The 20,115-nt window shown below is 39.6% G+C and overlaps 1 protein-coding gene across 1 annotated transcript in view; it reads left to right on the top strand.

Moving 5' to 3' along the window:
- Positions 1-19,720, top strand: part of tex264a (testis expressed 264, ER-phagy receptor a) — a 75,022-nt gene extending 55,302 nt beyond the window's left edge. The window contains exons 3-4 of the mRNA XM_008409856.2: positions 8,244-8,415; positions 18,606-19,720. Coding sequence (XP_008408078.1) covers positions 8,244-8,415; positions 18,606-18,985 — 552 coding nt within the window. The 3' untranslated portion in view covers positions 18,986-19,720. The remainder of the gene's footprint in view (positions 1-8,243; positions 8,416-18,605) is intronic.
- The last annotated feature ends 395 nt before the right edge of the window (positions 19,721-20,115 follow it).

Below are 20,115 nucleotides of genomic sequence, written 5' to 3'. Positions count from 1 at the left end.
ATATAAAATGTGACCTTATCATTTTCCCATACTTCAGTATCTGACATCATGGTCTACCTGTCACAAATTACCTTCAGTCACATTTGGCACAGGCCTTTAATGGTTCTCCTGGGGACCTCGCATCCATAGAAACTACTCTAAAGAAACAGCAACTTTGAAAGTTTTCATAGTTTCTGTCACTATTGAAGGAAGTCGCTTTTTTTCTGCCATTAGCAAAGATATGAGAGAAGGCTTTCAAACTTAACATTTACTCTTAAGTTTGATCTTAAGGATGTATATATGTAGGCATATGTAAAAATTAGATAAAATGGAAAATGAATAAACCTATGTTTATTTTTTTTTTATTATTTCATTTGATTTAATAATGAGGGTCCATCTGAAAATATGGTATGACTTTATGAGGTAGGAGTTCATATGTTTCTTACATCTTCCTACTTCTTTTCGAGCTTGTTAAGATTATTGTGGTACAAAAATGTGTCGTTTGCATTCCTTGTTCATGTGTGTGATTTTATACTTCTGTCATGTTCGAAATAAATACGTTTTCAACTAGGACAGTTAGTTTAGCACAGGATATAGTTTCAACAAGTCATCAGATAGCAAACGTATTCAGCATCACCTACTTGAAAAGTTTCACATAATCGGACTGGACAATGTAAAATGTATCCATTTAATTTGAGAAATGTGTATTTGACCATGTTTTGCTCAAATACATTTAATTGTTCAGAAAAAAACTTTTTCTACTTAAACTTCTACCTACTAGCTTTTTTTGGATGAATGGTGTGGTTTTAATACTGCCAGATGTGAAGCCATCATTTAACCAACTGGAAGAGACACTTTCAAGCGTCAGCTGTGTTGGAAGTGCCCCTGACCTTGAATACAATGAATCTCTCAAACCCCGCAGGGCATTGCTCTGTGCATGACCTCTTACTGTCCCTGGAAGATACAAGCTGTAATTCTCCAACTAAATCAATAAAAGTGTCATGTTTTTATTGCTGCTCATAAAGAAATCGCCCAGGACTAACTTAATTGTATTTGAGGCAATCAACAAAAGTTTTATCATCTTTATAGGCTTTCATATGTGTGTCTAAACCCAAAGCTTAGATGGGAAATCCATCATCTAGACTTTGAATACACAAAACTTCCCCCACTTTTCAAAATTAGGTTTTGGAGATTAAAGTCAATTAACAACTGAATGGCCATGGAGGTCTTGAGGTCTTACCGATGTTGCTAATTAAAGGGACAATATTTTTTAAATGTGTTTTTTAACTGTATGTAGTACATGTAAGTTGTATTTTATCTGCTGTAAATGTGCCATCAGAGCATTTTCAGAAAACATAACATGTGGAAATGATGCACATCAACCATTTTATACGGTGCACGTTCTACGTCGAGTTTCAAAATGGTGAAGCGAGGTCATGGAAAATTACCACACTGTAAAAACTGACAACAGAGTGTTTGTCCATCTGCAAGAAATCCCTTCTGCATCTTTAAACTGATACTGTGTTGACTACTGTTTACTGTTGTTAAGGCGCTAATTATTTATAAGTAACTTAAGTTGCACCATAGCATTATGCAAGCGGATCGGCCAAGAACTGCAGTTTGTTATTCATGGGGCTGATTCTTTGAGTGTTTGTGAGATGTTTAAAATGTCAACATCTTCACAAAATTAGATAAATTCTTCTTCATCTCCTGTTCACGCAAACAGATCATAATCTGCAAAATCTGGCAAAATACAAGAATTTGTCAAATGTGATAGACTTTTTAAGTTGTGTTGGTTACGCTGATCCAATTTGTTTGTTCTTCTTTTCTTTTTCTTTTTTTTTTTTTGTTGGTGTCTTCGCCTAAGATGATATTTAATTCTTGAGAAAGCAGGGGTTGACAATGATGATCATAACTGTTGAGTCTGCTTCGAGGCGGCAGCCAAAGAGCCACTGGCCTGTTTTTAGACCATCAAGTCTCATCTGCCTCTCTTGTCCTGCAGGACGGCACATTTCAGTCCCAGCAGCCCAAACACAAACACGCATAAAGAGAGGTTTAGCTGATGTGTGTTGACTTCATGATGAGCTATAGGGAAAAGATGGCACGTTTTCTCACACCACATGTTGAGACAGAGACCAGGAAAAGGCAGAGGGAGGAAATAGAGTTGTTTGTCAGATAATTAAGTCTTTAAGGCCAGTAGTGAGTTTTGAAATTGATGAAAGGAAATAATCTGCAAGATATTTAGTCATTTCCTGAGTGAGTAAAGAGATGAATTGCTGCCTTCTAGAGATGAAACCTATGCTCCACACGTCCTTTTGTTCATTATTGTTTATTGTCTTGTCGGCTGGCATGTGAGACTACAGTAAATCTAGATGACAGAAAATGAACAGATTTCAAATGTTGATTAGAATTCAATTGTGTGGACTTTTAACTCAATCAGACAAAAAATATTAGTAATCACTTAAAGGGAAAAAATTAAGGACTGGTCGAGCTGCCACACCTCCGTCAGGCACATTTTGTAAGCTGTTTGTATTTAGGATTTCATGTGTCAGATTATGATTTTGATTTACAATCTGCGGTGTTAACATCTGTTTTGGGCAATCCCTCTAAACATCCTGGTTCATAAAGGCTGAGACAAAGTTGGCTTACAAGATCTGGTGGTGTTCTTATATATGTTTTAATCTGAATTGATATTGGTGCAATACTACAGTATTACACTTAAATATGTTTCTGAAACTGTGAATGCCTATGAATATTGGTGAGCAATGACTACAATGTTTGCCGTCTGAGCTTTAGATGGCACAAATCTGTTTATTTCTCCATCTGCCCAAGATCCACCAATGAAATCTTGCCTTTAGTCTTTGTTCTCTACACAAACAGATCCTGTGTGTTTTATTTCTGGTGAATTTCCTGAATGATCTTGATGATATGACAATTTGCAGCAAAATATCAAAACAAATAGAAACTGTTAACAGCATACAATGCCAAGTTGGAGATAAACTATACTTAAGGGTTGATTGAGTAATTTTACAAAAAGATAACTCTTGTATCTATAACATGCTATTGTGGTGTAGCTTGGGCACTGTGTTCCTCAATTCCTCCTGATTCTCATCTCTTTCCAATGCAACTTATTGATCTTGATTTCTCAGGTTAAATTTAAATCGGGCCAATCGGCGAACAGATGGAGGAGTTGTGAACAAGGATGTCGTTTGGTTAGGCTCTTCAGTTTTTGCTGTGGAGCATGTTGTTCACAACACACACAACGTCCGGTAATCTTTTCTCTAGTTGGTGCGTTACATACATCGCAGCCAGACATTATTGATTAGGTAAAATGAGATCCAATCTTTTAAAACTTCAACAAAGTCCATGTCTCCAGCAAACAATCGCTTTTCATTAGCCAACGGTCCAGACCCTCTACACGAAGCAAAGCATAGAACAAGGCACCGGTTTTCACGACAGTCGTTTTGCTGCTCGGTCAACACAAAGCACATAAACTGACTTTCATAAACTTTATTTTAAATTACATTACATTGATTGTTTCTGCAGAAAGCAACTTGGATTATAATACAGTAACTATTCGACAAAGTCAATATGGCATACCAATCTGTGTGTGTTAAAATGTGAAGATGCAAGTTTTCCTTTATTTTTTATTTATTTTTTGTAATTTTTTTCTCTATGGAGAGAAAATGTCAGCACTAGCATCACTTAAGGAAGTTTTGTTAACGTAAGCGAAATGTTTGCCTGGTGTTTACAAAGACCAAAATATTTGCTGCCAAGAATGTATAAATTACCATCTAGTTTTGAACTTCATGTCAACAATAGAGGGGCTGATAAGAAATGACCCAGTTTTCTCATGCAGCATCACTAAAAGCTTTGAAATACATCAAAGGGCAACATTTTAGATATCAAAAGAAGGTGGCATTGAAATAATATATATGAAAAAACAGATTTAGTAACCAAAACACCTGCAGGGAAGGACATCATTTAGTAAACATTTCAGCTTGAAATCAGATAAAAAGATGATATAAAGTTTGAAAATGTCATCTTTTTACTTTAAAAAAACTTTATGCAGTCACATTCTGACTGCTTGCAGAAGAATACCTAGAAACGATAAACGATATGACAACATTGATTACATATTGGTGTTATTTACAGATTAGTGACTTATTTTGAGGCCGTGAGACTTCACTTCACTCACGCCAATGCTTGTTGGAACTTGTCAGTCGTAACGTATTCAGAAATAGGTTGTTCCTTAAAAGTCACTGACTGAGAGCTAGAAATGTTATTAATCTCACAAACATTGATGTCTAAGGACTTGTTCTTCAACTACACATTTGACAGCCAATGACTTTGTCAGTAGTCCTCTGAATAATGTCATTTCCTTTTTCAAACTGCTGTTGTCAGATACCCCCTGTGAGTTAAGAAATGAGCTTGATTGTCATGCTTAAATGTTGTGTTCATCTCTGGTGGGTGTATTTGGTGCTTTCTGATTAGATTTAACTTCAGTTGTTAGCCTGGTTATGCAAGACGATTTCTTTTTCTGTAGCCATTGCATCACTAAATAAAATGCCTTAAGCAATGCTAAAAAAAAAAAAAGTTAATAACTTTACAGGAACCAACATGTCCACCAAAATAATATTTTTTGTTAGAAATCACATGGGAACGAGGTATTGCTACATTCTCCCATCCATGTATTTACAGGATCTGTATCATATTTATCCAGGTTTTGCACAAGCCACTAGATAAGCTTAGATGATGTGTAAGTCATGTGGGTGTTTTTTTTCTTTAAGACAGTATTAGATTAAATTCCCTGTTTCAATTTCAGAAGCTCGGCTCCAAGGACTAAAATTGAAATGATGGCTCACTATTATTTGTTGAAATCTGAATGCATTAGTTTTATTAAATTATTTTTAGTTAACTCCATGTTACCCCTTTTGGCCATGTATGGTTAATTAATTGCACCCATACACAAACAAATGTTCCTGTAAGCAATTTAAAACAACTAAATATTAGCTTCGCTGCTTTACAATCTTTCTTCAGAGTTGATTTGTTGATTTAGAAAGTCACAAAATATATAGGATATTTTAAATGGCAAGGGGGCCAATCAGCAATGATTTACATTTTGATGTTAAGTCTGGGATAACTAATGTGTGTATTCCACATTCTCTACACAAATCAGGGTTTATATGGAGTGCAGTCAGTAGGTGTTCATGATTTATGGTCTCTTATTTCCCTAATTTTTATAGATCAGTGATTGGCCGTTCCTTGCATGTGAAGCTGATCTTATCCACCGATCTCATTTACCTCAGGAGAGGTCTGAAACTCAACCACTGTTCACTTTTGCTCTGCTGCTAGAGAAGTTTGACTGACAGACCCACCCACCACATTAACAATAATCATCCCACAAGAAAAAAACGGTGTCAGTCAAAATTGTAATTGGCATAATCGACAATAGGCCAGAAAACTGCTATCGGTGCAGCTCTACCTGTCAGCTTTGCTTTTGCTTTTTCTTTTTCTTACATCTTTTGTAGCTGTCTTTCTTGCAGCTATTTTTATTGTCATAGATCGTCTCATGTTGATTTTTCACTTTCGTCTTCAGTCCTTCCAGTTTGTCTTGTCTTGAGATTAGACTCTTACACATAATGCTGGAGGTCTCTTGTCTCATAAATTATTGATTAGTGATCGTCAGTAAAATCTCTAAATGAAACATGTACAGGTTCCTCCACTAAAGGGGTTTATACATAGAGATGGATGTTACGCAGATGAAACTTTACAATGCCGTACACTGATATAACAAGTTACAGTTTTAATAAAGTAAATCTTGTCAGTTATGCAAACTCTAATCTTGCTCGTATCCTATTTTTTTCGTGTGTGTGTGCATGCGTGTGCGCGTGTGTGTGTCTGCTGATGGAACACCAGGCTGCTTTTCTCTCAGGTTCCTGCTCATTATCTAACCAAGTTCAAGGAGATCAGTGCTGATTTGCATTGGCAGACTCAGAGCTTCAGGCTCGGCAGCAACCAGGTGATTCATATCGCGTCCTACAAAATCTTTTGCAAAGAGTAGATTAAAAACTATCAATCCACCAAGACCAGCTCAACCACAGGAAATTGAGCTGTGCGGCGGCTTTTAGCCTTTTTTTTTTTCTCCCCAGAACTCCTGAGAATAAACACGCTTGTCATATAAGCCATGGCAACAGCTGAAGTATGTAGATTTACTTAAATAAAATGACCTGACTTAAAATATCTTATGCTACACTTAGCAGATGAGTCTGAAAAGAATACATTGTAAAATGAACAAAAAAAAAGTTAATTTCCCTTTTCGGTCTTTCATTGTTTAAATAGGAAATGTTACATTTGAGATTTGAATCGTGTTTATCTTTAAAGGGGGGTGGATGGCATTAAAATAATTTTTTGAGCTTTTTGTCATGTTACAATCGCTCACTCCTCATCAAAAGCATACCAGGAGGTTTGCTTTGACTCTTTCATGCATGTATGAGAATTTCCAGTAGCAGCCATTCAGAATGCAAAAACTCTTGCCTCCTCACAAAGCTGCTCCTTGAATCTGCAGTCTACTTCCCAGAGCACCCGCCTTCCCCACAACTCCTCCAGACTAGCAGCAGCAGTTAGCAAACATGTTGCCATTTGTGCTACATAAATAAATTGAACTGAATTCAAATGAGCCTTAACTTAAAATGTACTTTCGACTCTATTTTCTGTGACTCTCTTGGTCTCAGTTGTGCATGATTTAAAATCTGCTTTTTCCCAGATATTGAGATCACCATACCGACTGGTGTCAACCCTAGGAGGACGATGACCACTCATAAGTTCTCACAGTAACCATAGTTAAAAGAATAAAATATCACACATTTTAAGGATGGCATTTTAAGGATGCACTTACAATGAGAAATGTCAGTTTATGATGAAAGGCAGGCTAAAGTTTATCTTAAAACATTTGACATCCTTTCCTAGGTGTAAACTCGCGGCGCTCTCAAGCAATGAATCAACATTAAATCCACTGTTTAGCATTCAGTCTTTGACCACCACAAAGACTAATCTGTCATTTTGTCACAGATCACAGTTCAGGTCGTCCTGCCTCTTGCCGCTGTCCATTGATGGCTCATCAGAGAGCTCACTCCTCTGTAATACTTTTTGAACATTATGAAAGGCATGAAATAATTATGTAGGGCTAGTTTTGATTCCGTATTGAAACCGTACAGCTGAAGAAGACTGTAGAGATTTGAACTTTCAGCCTGAAATGAACAGCCGTTCGCTGAACGTGGAATAAGAATGAAATGAGATTGGCTCTCTGGCAAAAGAATCTCATTTTGGCTCTGCACCATAGCAGACTGTAAATTTTTCACCAGTTCGCGTCAAGATTGTATAAAAAGGGCCCATGATAAACAAATCACATACCTTAGAAAAGTGAGAGGACTTACTGTTTAGTAAAATGCATTTTATAAAATTCCATTATATCTGGTTTGCCAGCATGAAACAAGATCAGAAACAATTTGACAACAGCTTTATAGCCAATTCAAGATGCAGCTCTTTTTTCTTTTTTTCCCTGAGCGCTGCATGGTCTGACCTCTGGTTGAACTTACTAGGTCTCCCACTCCTGGACATTTTAAATAATTGAGTTGAATGCTTTGCAGTTGTGAATTAATTTCCTCACTGCAGAAGGCTGAAAATGATGTGGAGATAACCTTAGAAACTTCCCACCGTGATGCGCATCTTCTAATTACGTCTTCCGTATCTTGGCTGGAGTCTTCCTCTTTGACATTGTTTACATGTCACTTTTTTTTCTCATGTTTACATGATGGTCAGTAAATTGGTGGTCAGTAAATTATGTGCATCGGGCTAGCAGTGTGTGTTTCCTCTTTACCTGCTTATTGAATATGGAACCCGTGAGGGTCGGTTAGTTATATCTGGTAACGACGGAGGATTTCTGTTCCGTCCTGAATGATAAAACTCTCTTACTTCATGGTTGTATCTCTGCCTCGGTTTGTGAATTTGAGGCATTCCTTTGAGCTAATGATCTGTGCACTGTCAATCATTTCTAGTTGTTTCATTTAGAGACCTCAACGCTTTTCAGAAATCATACTTCCCATTTTACTCAGACAGACACAGAGTTATAAAACCCCCCCTAAAAATCAGAGATGTTCTCATCGCAACGGTTTTAAAAAAATTAAATAAAATTACCGAGACCATCTGTGCGAAAACTTTGAGACGGGATCATACATGTGATTTCTTCTTCTTTTTTCTTTTAGGAGAGGAAACTATGTGCCTTCCCATTTATTGAGACTTTCCACTCGAATGTCATCAACTACATGGCTCCTCTGTGTCGCCAGATGGACTTCTATGTGCCAGAACTCACAGAGCAGGTCAAAACAGACGGGAAAGACGAGGACTCTGATGAGGACAGAGGAACTGACATTACAGGTAAACCGTCACGCATCTCCAGACACTGTCAGTTATTGTACAGGGGGAAACGAAACAAAGAAAAATACCACTTTCTGTGTGACTGGAAGAAATTTTCAAAACTGATGGGTAGAAGGATAAACGAGAGTTAACTCACTGTGAAAGTCTTGTTTTTGCTGACCTCCAGTGGTTTAACTTTTCACAGGTGTATATCAGAGCTTGTGACAACACCCAAACACACCCATCACCGAGACGTGGAGTGACTTTACTCTTTAAAACACCGAAACAGGCTTGTGACGCCATATGATCACAGTAAAGTAAATCAATCTGAAACAGGTTTCTGGTTTTCTTAAGAAGCTAAAGAAGAAGATAAATGTGCCAGCTTTCATTTTGTCTGATGCTGCTTTGACTCTCCCTCATCCCCTGATCACTGAGAGCAGGTGACATGAGTGTGTAATTGTTCTGTCATTACAACTATGCGTCTCCGCATGCCGTGTCCTCTCTGCTGCCGTCTCGCTCGACTTGGAAACTCATGACACGGCAGCATTGATTTTTCCGATGTACAGATTACAAAAGAAAGAAAATTATGTTGGGATCAACTACAATGCAGTGACACCTACAGCGACTGTGTTAAAATAACATTCTCAAGACAAATTTAGCTGGCGGCAAATCTTTACAGAGCCAAAAGTATTCACTCTCTTTGAACCTTTTCACATTTTGTGGCATCACGCTAACACACCTGGATGTGTTTTATTGGGATTTCATTTGATAGATCAACAGAAAGAAGCAGGGGTTTACTTTTTTTTCTGAAAAGTGTGGTGTACATTTGTTTCAACCCTGAGCAGACCAACAACCGACTATCCTGAGATTTCATCTCAGACATTGCAGCATTTCTGTGAGGCTTTTAGAGAACATCAGTGAACAAACAACCTGATGAAGAACAAGGAATACAACAACAGACTGGTCAGGGAGAAAGTTATATGGATGTTTAAGCTGTGAAGACATGGCAGTCCGCATAAGCTTAATGAAGGAGAGCATTAATCAGAGACTCAGTCAAGATCGCCCTGGTAACGCTGAAAGTTCAGGTCGCCAGTTGTTAAGTCTCAGCTCAGGTCTGAGACTTAACAACCATCAGTCATGCTTTCCAAACATCTGGTTAGGGAGATGAGAAGAAAGCCACTGTTAAAAAAGAAACAATATTTGAAGTTTTCCTCAGGGTATGTAGAGGGGACACATCACCCACTGCAACATAGTGATGGCAGCATCATGCTGTGGAGATCCTTTTCTTTTCTACAGTCGATGGAGAGGTGAATAGAGTTACGTAGAGGTGGTAAAAATAGTACAATAATTCAGACCCACAGTCTCATATCAACATGTGCTTGTATTAGACTTTTATTTATTTGTTGTGTTTTTTGTGTGGTTTTAAACATATTTTTGTTTCTTATACTGCCTTATATCAAATGTCATTTTATGACATTCTGTGGAAGACTGTGAAAATCGTCATAATTCCTCAACTCTAATGGAAAATAAACATGACAAAATGTGTATCTTATTTAATGTTCTCTTTAATTTCACAAATTTAAACTCCTTAGTCGGTATTCTTAACGAGCAAGCATATTAAGAGTGAATGTAGTATTGCTCAAAAACAATATTTTATACAATAGCTGCTGAGCCCATGCATGCTAATGCTATCTTTGAGTCAGTAGGAGCTTTGTAGCCTTTGGGCTTGAATTTTTAAGCCAAGGTACTTTCTGCATTTCATCTGCTTAGTGCTGATCCTAAATTTATACCCCAAACTTGTAAATATTGACTTAAAACTCAGCAATTCTTTGTAAATATCACTCAACTTTCTTAGTCAGTTTCCATCTCTAGTTGTGATTTCAGCAGATGTACATAATCACTGTGCAGAAACGCTAGTGGTTGCTTTCTCAATCAGTCCTCTGGAGTGGGATGACCCAGGTAGAAGAAGAAGCCAAGTGGAAAGAGTTGCCATTTTAAGCAAGATGAGGAAACGAGCAAGTCGTCAGAGGCCCCTGAGCATATTAGACATAAAACTGCGAATGATAGAGAGAGGTCTTTGGTCACTAGAGGCCAAAGATCTCTCTGGTTGATCTAAATGGGTCATTCCTCAGCTGATGAGCTAATTGGAACGTAATCCTCGCCTCACCCAGTGGCAAGTGTTGCTCAGCAGCCGTATCAGATAGTCCAATATATCCCCAGAGACAACTTATGTTTGTTTTCTTTGACGTGTTGGGGATTGACACTTACCATGCCAGTGTTGTATTGGACTCTTGGATGAAGTCTTCATCTAGCAAGTCTGCGCCTGACCAAAGGCAACAGTGCTCAAGGCGCTGAAGGTCCCAGAGAGTTGGAGGTGTTTTATTTAAAGTTGAGAAGGATGGTGGGTGGATTTATCAGAGCTAATATCCTCAACATCACTATTACAATCAAAGGATTTGCTACAGTTATGTAGACCTATTGTTAAGGCTGTAAAATCTCAATGAAAACACTGTAACATCAAAATGATCCCATTTCACATGGCCTAAGCTTAACCTCCAGTCAGGTTGTTATGCGGATGCTGTTTTACATCAGCGGTTTTTAAAAGTTAAAGCCTCGGCCTTCAAAAACACGACTTGCAAAGTAGCATTGCCGGCCGTGAACATTATTTTCGGGGTTTTCAACAATAATTCAGAAGCAGTGAAACTCTGTGTGCTGCCCACTGCAGCTCCCCGCTCTGCGTGTCTCCGCTCACCTGCAGGTCACACACACGCAGGTCACACACACACACACACATGCACATGCATACACTGTGTGTGTGTGTGTGTGTGCGTGTCTGTGTGTGTGTGGGACAGACACCAGGAAAGCAAAAGAGAGCAGCTTAGCACAACATCTTTGATGGCGATGCTTTCGAAATCAAGGCGCTGACTTTATGAAAGCGGGAGAGCAACTTTTTCTGAAAGTTCTGTTTGCAGACGAGGAACTGAAGAAGTTTTAGTGGGAACAGAAACAACAATAGTGTCTATAAAAAATATACAAACTTTATCAAAGCAATGGGACCCCGACTGGGGACTTTTTGCTCTTTGCCTCTCTGGTAATTACGTGGTTTATAAGTCCTTTGACGCTTTTTCATTTTTACAGTTTCTCATTCACAGCTATGTAGCCTTGTATATGCAGCTGTACAGAATATTAAATTCTGTATATCTAATAGAATTGGATATAACTGTGTATGAGGTACTATTTAACACAATAGCTGCTTTTACGCTTTTACACTGCCAGACCCATTTGTGTCCAGCTTTGCAGTTAATAGTGTTTTTTATTACCTCTTTATCACAGCGCAGGCTGTTTATCACCCTTTGAAGTTTCCACTCAAATACTGAACAAAGCAAATAAATCCTGTATCGTCTGAAATAAATTGTTTTTCTTAAAACCTCATTCTTAAGCGCCGTGTGTTTCACTGTAAGACCACCTCAGACCAGAGGTAACCTTCTGGTCCAGTGAGATTTTCCGGTGGCTTTCCAGGGCGCCGTACTGGATTCCTGGAAGGGACAGTGGAAACGGTTTTGGCCCCGCCTTTCACCCCTTTGCCTGTTTTTGTTCTAACGACAGAACAATTTGTTTCAGTGTGAGTAAATTCTGTTCTAGTCCATAGGCTCTGAGAGTTCTGTGCATAAAAATACACACAGTAACCAAGAGCGACATTTTCGGGAAAATAATAGAGCAGCGGTTTCTCAGAGGAGAGCCAGAATCGACGGCAAGACTATACAGATGCTGCTGGTGCATCCAGCTTTATCAAGATAGAATAAAAATTAAAAAACTTTTCGTTCTGTTCAGTGTTCAAGCAGGCATGATATGACAGAAAAATCCTGGTTTATCCTTTTTGAAAGGTTACATGAGCTAACGTGAATTCCTGAGATTAATGTAGGGAAATAAAGTAATGTGATTTGATAAGGGGCTATTATATGTTAGGTGGAGTTTTAGCAATGATATATATTGTTAAGATGTTTTAGATGTTAAGGGGTGTCTTGTTGAGGATTTTCTAACAATAAAACTTAAATAGTTTTTCACTATTAGAGCATTTCCCCCCCTCATATTTCTTAATGAGTGTCTATGGTTTGCATAATTTGACATGCAGCAGAAGCATACTTCTGAGTCTGCAGATTTTTATCTTTATTTGACTGCAGCAGCACAATACCTAAGAAATATATCCATCCATCCATCCATCCATTTTCTTCCGCTTATCCGGGGTCGGGTTGCGGGGGCAGCAGTTTCAGAAGAGAGGCCCAGACTTCCCTCTCCCCAGCCACTTCTTCCAGCTCCTCCGGGGGAATCCCAAGGCGTTCCCAGGCCAGCCGAGAGACGTAATCCCTCCAGCGTGTCCTGGGTCTTCCCCGAGGCCTCCTCCCGGTGGGACGTGCCCGGAACACCTCACCAGGGAGGCGTCCAGGAGGCATCCTTACCAGATGCCCGAGCCACCTCAACTGGCTCCTCTCGACGTGGAGGAGCAGCGGCTCTACTCTGAGTCCCTCCCGGATGACCGAGCTTCTCACCCCATCTCTAAGGGAGAGCCCAGCCACCCTGCAGAGGAAACTCATTTCGGCCGCTTGTACCCGTGATCTCGTTCTTTCGGTCATGACCCAAAGCTCATGACCATAGATGAGGGTGGGAACGTAGATCGACCGGTAAATCGAGAGCTTCGCTTTTTGGCTCAGCTCTCTCTTCACCACGACGGACCGGTACAGCGCCCGCTTCACAGTAGACGCTGCCCCAATCCGCCTGTCGATCTCCCGCTCCCTTCTTCCCTCATTCGTGAACAAGATCCCCAGATACTTAAACTCCTCCACTTGAGGCAGGACGACCCCCCTGACCCGGAGAAGGCACTCTACCCTTTTCCGGCTCAAGACCATGGCCTCGGATTTGGAGGCACTGAGCCTCATCCCGGCCGCTTCACACTCGGCTGCGAACCGCTCCAGTGAGAGCTGCAGATCACGTTCCGATGAAGCCAACAGGACCACATCATCCGCAAAAAGCAGAGATGCGATCCTAAGGCCACCAAAAAATGTTTTTTCTTTACTTGAAATATTTACCTTGAAAAATGTGCCTGCAAATATGGTGACCTTCTGTTCACTCCGGCCAAAGCAATTAGCAAAATCTGAAGTGGGTGTAATTTAACTTTTAGCCAGTTAAATTATGCTCCTCTGATCAAATGGACAAACCTTTAGCTGCTTGGCACAGCTAAAGGCTAAAGAACAAACCAAAACTTTAAAAACAGAGATGTGGGATTTAATTAAAACGTTTTGTATATTTGCGGTAATGCTATGTGGGGGGAAAAAAAAATTAACTTTCAGCAAAACCACCAATAAAGGCACAAAAGGAAATCTTCAGAAAACTTTCATGAAATATTTTAATTAGGAGCATACAGATTCACTGTCCATGTGTAAATTGTAGTAATTAGCATAAGTAGCCTATATCTGCTTCTTCTCTGATGAGATCAATGGGTTCAGCATTGCCCAGCAGCTGTGGGGAATTGATGCGATCATGTCAGAAGCATGGCTGCATCAGCTCCAGTAGGAACCTTACTGGTTTACTGCAGCTTCCCCAGTGAGTCCAGAATTGATTGAATTTCCTGCTCATCGTCTTCGCTGCTGATGGACAAGCAGTTGTCTTAATATATGGTGAAAACTTTGTCAAAAAAATCATCTGTATCTGTTTTGGTTGAGGTAATTGTTTGAATTTTCTTTTTTTTTTTTAAATGTGGTGAAAATGGGATGTAAAAATATGCAGAACTCTGTTAAAACTGCTGTTGTTACTCGAACGATTCTGCAATCCCTTCCAGTTGTTTTAAAGCTCCCACTGAAGTTACACAGATATTTGTGGTTAAATATACATAATTTCATCCATAATCCATCACCTACATGTGATGGATGATGATTCTTTGCTCCCCATGTTGCTTTTGATTAAATTTTTTGGGTCATTCTGGGATTTTAACTGCTAAAATCATGACAAAGATTTGTTTAAGTAACTCATTTTATTAAAACAAAAGTATTTTCCTGACCCAAAGCTCAGTTCCCAAACGTATGTAATCTATTTCATTGCTTTAGGACTTTTCTAAGATGACATGTTCCAGCGCCTGGGAATTGAAAGTGCTTGAATTTAGATGTTAGAAATGACTTGTCTCACATTCAGTTTGCAGAATATTTAAGTGAAACTTCACAGGTTTACATTCTGGATGACACCAGCATCGACTCTACATTTGTTTCTTTAAAATATGATTATTACTTGTCACATTTTTCTTGATATGGTGGGATTGTTATGTAGTTGGGTGGTGAGCTCCATGCGGTTTCTTGCTGTAGAACAAATTTCCCTACGGGTATAAATAAAGGTTCTTGGACCCGGAGGAGCAAATAAGTGATGTTAAAAAAAGAAATTTTGCACAACATGAGTTAGTTTCACTTTATGTGCTGGATTAAAACTTTTCCAAACTTTTTTTTATGTGACTGGGTTTTTCATTCTTGAGTAAAAATATTGCAATATGATGATGTTACGACAAAGATAAACTGGACAAAGAAAAACTGGAGAGACTGTAAAATAGGCAAAAGTGTGGGAGTCATTTTTTTCAGCCAGCTGACCGAGCAGCAACAGGTGCAGGATGGGGCAGTATTCTGTTACTTTTTGCTCCATACCGTTGTAAAAAAAGAAAACTGCAGTCACCCTAACATTTTCTCTAGTATCTCATTAAAATAACTTTAAACCACGGTTGTGGTGTGATGGAAAATGGTGGTGGTTTAAAAAAAATAAAAATAAAAAAATCACCTTTTAAAACCTTTAACAATAAGCAATTCATCGCTTTCTTCATAATTAGTTTATTGCCAGGCTGCCAGGTAGACCTCATAGGACACATTAGCAGATTTAGACAAATGGTGTTTTACCCAGAAATCCCTAATTGAGGATCCCCAAACGCTCCTGCCACTAGGTCGGTGTTCATAAACAAGATGATCCATCTCATTTAGCGCTTCCTAATTTCTGTTTATACATTTCATGTCGCACTTGTCTCACCATCCGTTCCAATTCTGCAAACTCTTTCACCGTGTCTCAGCTGTTTCTGTAACTAATTACCTCCTTAAAAAAATAAAATCCTTCTCTGTTTCAGCAGTTTGAAGAACAAGACCTTGATCCGCTGCTAATAATCCCGATGGGTCCAATTTAGTAATTCATTTAGGCAAATGTTTTCCAAAAGACTTCCACTGGCTTCTACTGCTACACAAATTTTAAGGCTTGCATGCTGGTTTTGAAAGTGTGAAAGTTGTCCGGCATGCCAAGCCTCTTCCTCGAAGGTGCTGCTCAGAAGAAATTAGCCCAAAAAGACCTGTACAATTCCTTACAGTTCAGTGTTACTTATCATATGAAATGAGTCTCAGTGGAGTTTCCATGTTACTGGAATCAAAACATGACCCATCCACATGCAGTTCAACCCAGGACCACAACCAAAACAATTTCCTTTTCCCCCCAGAACCCGTCTTGTAGGTTTTGTCTGGACTTGCAACCCAATCATCAGATATTATAAATAACTTATATGAAGTTCACATGTACACTGGAAGCAGGATCGCATCTGCTTGGACGTGATAATTGGTGGAGATTCAAAAAAATAAAATAAAATAAAAAGAAATGGCTGACCTTAGGGAGCATCTCTGAGACTCCATGTTTATTGTGTTTCTGTCCCTAATGACGCATTTCAGTGCCAGCCCACGCGGACGTTCGCCCGATGCTTATTGGGAGTGCAAAGGCAGAAAGAAAGGGGGATGAGCATGGCGTCCGGTGGGAGAGCAAAGTCAAGTCAGGATTTATCTGTCAAACGCGTTTAGCGTCAAGGCCGCTTTACTGGCAAAACACGCCAGGCATGGATGAGAGCATGACGCCTTAAAACAATGATGCACCTAGCTACAACAAAATTAATTGAAAACCATATATTATCAGCTTGACCAGATATGTATTACAGTGATTGGAAACTTGGCTTTTTTCTGGCCGTCTTCACTCTTTTCTTCCACCCGTCTCTCTACTCAAAGAGACCGCCGGAGGTGCGATCGCTCAGTGATATTTGTTGTGTAGGTGGCAGGTATGATGTGCTCCTTACATTTCCCAGAGCTGACACCTACTCTGCTTTCATTTGCAATGTTAGGAAGTCCTCATGTTTTTCATTTGCCAGCTTTGCTCCGTCCATCTCTCTCCAGGCCGTGGATTTGTTGGACGCAATTTATTTCTAACTTCCGTTTAATTCGTCATTCTGTCAACTTATTTTTATTTTTTTTTGCAGTTTTCCAGCTGTGCACATTCCAGCAACAACAATCTGGACCAATCGCTTAGATGAAAATGAAAAAGGACCCTTAGCTTGGGGTAATGAATGACGATTGGCTCACAGTGAAACGTAGATCAAAGGCTAGAAAAATATAGTCTTAGACGGAAAGCATTAGCACACTGATCATGTCGGCGAGGAAATCTCCATCTATTAAGCAAATGGATGCACTCTATGATTACAGATAAGTAACATTGCAGAAGACTAGCCTAGCGGCAGCCAGCTGCTGAGAGTGCAATGCACAATAAGGTTGAAAAGTGTAAAACACATGTTGATGAGTCATCTGGGGCGCTTTACAAGAAATAGATTTTTTTCCTTTAAATATTATCGTCTGTTTTATTTGAACTCAACTAATCAGTCACATTTCTTTGCTCTACAATGTATTGTAAAAAAAAACTATACCTCTTGAATCATTTCATATTGTCCTGTAACGACTACACATTTCAGTGTAATGAGTTGGGAATTTGTTTGATACACTATTAAAATGCGTGCAAATGTGAAGTGAAAGTAAAATGATCCTTTTTCTTCAAAGTGTGACATATTCTTTCTGTCATCAATGAGTCGGCTCCGGGACTCTTGAGTTTTGTCTCCACCAACTTTGTACATCTAACGACTTAAATGTTTGTCAACTTTTCTTGCAAAATTTGCTCAAGCTCGTTTTTGTTAAACTGGAACAATTTGTAGACATGGATTTTCAGAGCGTGTCACGGATTCTGAAAGGGATTTAATTAAACCGCATGCTGTTGCAGCTTACTTTTTGCCACACATTGTTTTGTAGCTCCTTTTTTATTTATGTTATTTTGTATGCCCTGTATGCCTCGTAGCAAACTGTTTACAGGAACTCAAAAAGCTATTTTCACAGAGACCTTCTTTAATCAAGGTCAGACTTGTCAAGTACTATTAATTTTCCTTTGGCCATATTGTTCCCTCACCTGAGTTGTGGGTCTCTGCAGCTCCTCCAGGGTTACCGTGGGCCTTTTGGCTGTTTCTCTGACTAGTTTACTTCTTCCCTGCCTATTCGCTTTAGGTGGACAGCCTTTTCTTTACTTACAGTGGAGTGTGTCTCACTTTTGGATGACCGATGAGATGTCCAGACTTCTCCACAGCTTTTTTGTTCCTGACCCGTCTGCTGTGTTCCTTCGTCTTCATGATGCTGTTTGCCAACTGAATGTCGCCAACGTCTGTGTGTAATTGAATTACACATATTGGAATTCAATTACACACATTGTTAGGTGACAGGTGACTGCTGAAGAGGATTAGTTAAGCTAGACTTCAGAGCATTGGTGTAATGCAAATACAAATGCACTCCACACTTTTGTAGATTTCTGTTTCAAAAACTATGTATTCTTTTCCATCCCCTTAAAGGTTATGCGCTGCTGTTGTGTTAATCTCTCATAAAATACAATATAGGTAACATTTTTTTCATAACAAGACAAAATGTAAAACATATTCAAGGAACATGAATGCCCTTGTAAAACTCTTCCTACGTGGCTTTACTTTTCCAACACCATTATTTATAAAATACATGAATGATGACATTGTATGGATTCATTTAATATATGTACAGAATCACCTTCCTGCTGTAGGTGTGGTTTTAGTCAGATGTAAATCATCCAGTCCAAATATCATGGTAACAGACACTCACATTGGTATTCTAATAAATTGTTGACATGCTATCTTTGGCCCAAGGTCCATATTTAACTTATCACAGCATCTACTTGATAAATTGGCACACATTTGCTGGTTCACAAAGCCTGAAATTGTCCTGCTTTGCCACGTCTCGTTTAAGTTTTTATCAGATTTGCACATGACTTTTTGACACAGTCCCAATTGAATCCCTCTTAAATTTTTTTAATTGCTGCAGGTGCGGATTCCCACAGCGACGTGAGCTCAGTAAGCGGCGGCGTGCCTTGGGACAGCAGGGAGACTTCTCTGGCAGCTTCCACCGCTGCCTCTCTGGCCTCCTCTCTGCCCCTCAGAGACATAATGGACTCAAACGAAGACAATAAGCACAGGGAGCACAGCGACAGAGGTTCAAACGACTCTGTGGGCAGCGGCTCATCCTTCGAAGAACTTGACATGGACCAGGAGGAGCTGGAGGAGGGAGACGGGATGGAGGGCGAGAAGGAAAAAGGAACCCCCGAAGAAGAAGAAGAAGAAGAGGAAGAAGAAGAAAAAGAAGGCGCTGAAGAAGAGGCTGGACTGGTTGCAAAGAGGAAGTTCCTGGGAGACGGAGAGGAGTAGGAAGGACGCTGGAGAAATAAGGGACGTGGCCGTTTGACTGGCATGCTAGAGTGTTTCTCAGCTGTGCTGTGGTTGGTTATCTGTCAGAGTTGTTGGTGGATCTAAAGCTGTTCACGCCATGACCAACACCACCTTTTTCTGCACCTTCTAACAAAGCCTGTACTCTTTCTTTAATGTAATCTCAAATTTTAGGAGCCCTGGTTGCGTGTTTGGATGCTGCCAGGACGGAGCATCACTAGGGGAACCAGCACGCGATGCGCAGCGACAGGTGTTTTCATTTCAACCAGGATACGATGTAACTGGGTTCGTCTTCTACAGATTTCTGGAAGGTTAAATTTAAAACACCTAAAATTAGGAGTAATTGAGTTATTAAATACATAAACTGCTGCTGTTTTAGCAATTAGACCAGATAAATTATTTATTTTAACAAAAAAAAAATTCAAATCGGAGGCAATAAAACAACTTGACATCACCAGCTCTTCCTTCGAGAGTGTACAGGTTATTCTATCGTCACTCTGTACTCTGATAATCGCTTTTTTATGCGATCTGTCTTTCCAAATTCACATTATTAACCCACTCTTCACCCAGTTTATTTTCTTCCCCATGTAGCCAGAATTCGTCTGCTATCAGAAACTAGTTGTGATCTCTTTGTAAGTTGATATTGTACTGGAAATGTAGAAATGTATTGCCATGTTTGTGTCCCTTTGTGTTGAATAAAATTTTCAAATGGGAAGCATACCTAAGAATAATTAGTCTGTCTCACACGTGCAAAATAAGATGCTGGCGCTGTTTTTTTGTTTTTTTTTTCCTTCAGAGACAATGGTTTGAACGCGCCTCGACCTCAAGGTGCTTCTTCCTGAAGTGCGATTTGATTTCCACTGCAACAGGCACATCATTTTGTCTTGCGGTCTGAGGACATTCTTGTTTATCTGCTTCTTCCCAACAGTTACAGAAGACGTAACAGAGAGTGGGTGGCAGCGCTTTTCGCAGGCCGGCGACGAGCGAACGAGCGAGCTGCTCATAAGTTATTAAGCTTGTGCTCTTGGAGGCCGACTGTTTTCAAGGTTTCACAATGGAATGATTGCTGGTTTTGCTGCTTCACTTGAGTTCAGGTGGGGACAAAATGACAG

Source organism: Poecilia reticulata, linkage group LG5 (assembly GCF_000633615.1).
Source record: "Poecilia reticulata strain Guanapo linkage group LG5, Guppy_female_1.0+MT, whole genome shotgun sequence".
Taxonomy (NCBI): domain Eukaryota; kingdom Metazoa; phylum Chordata; class Actinopteri; order Cyprinodontiformes; family Poeciliidae; genus Poecilia; species Poecilia reticulata.
The sequence above is the reverse complement of the archived record's forward strand: the minus strand, read 5'-3'. Positions and strand labels throughout refer to the sequence as shown.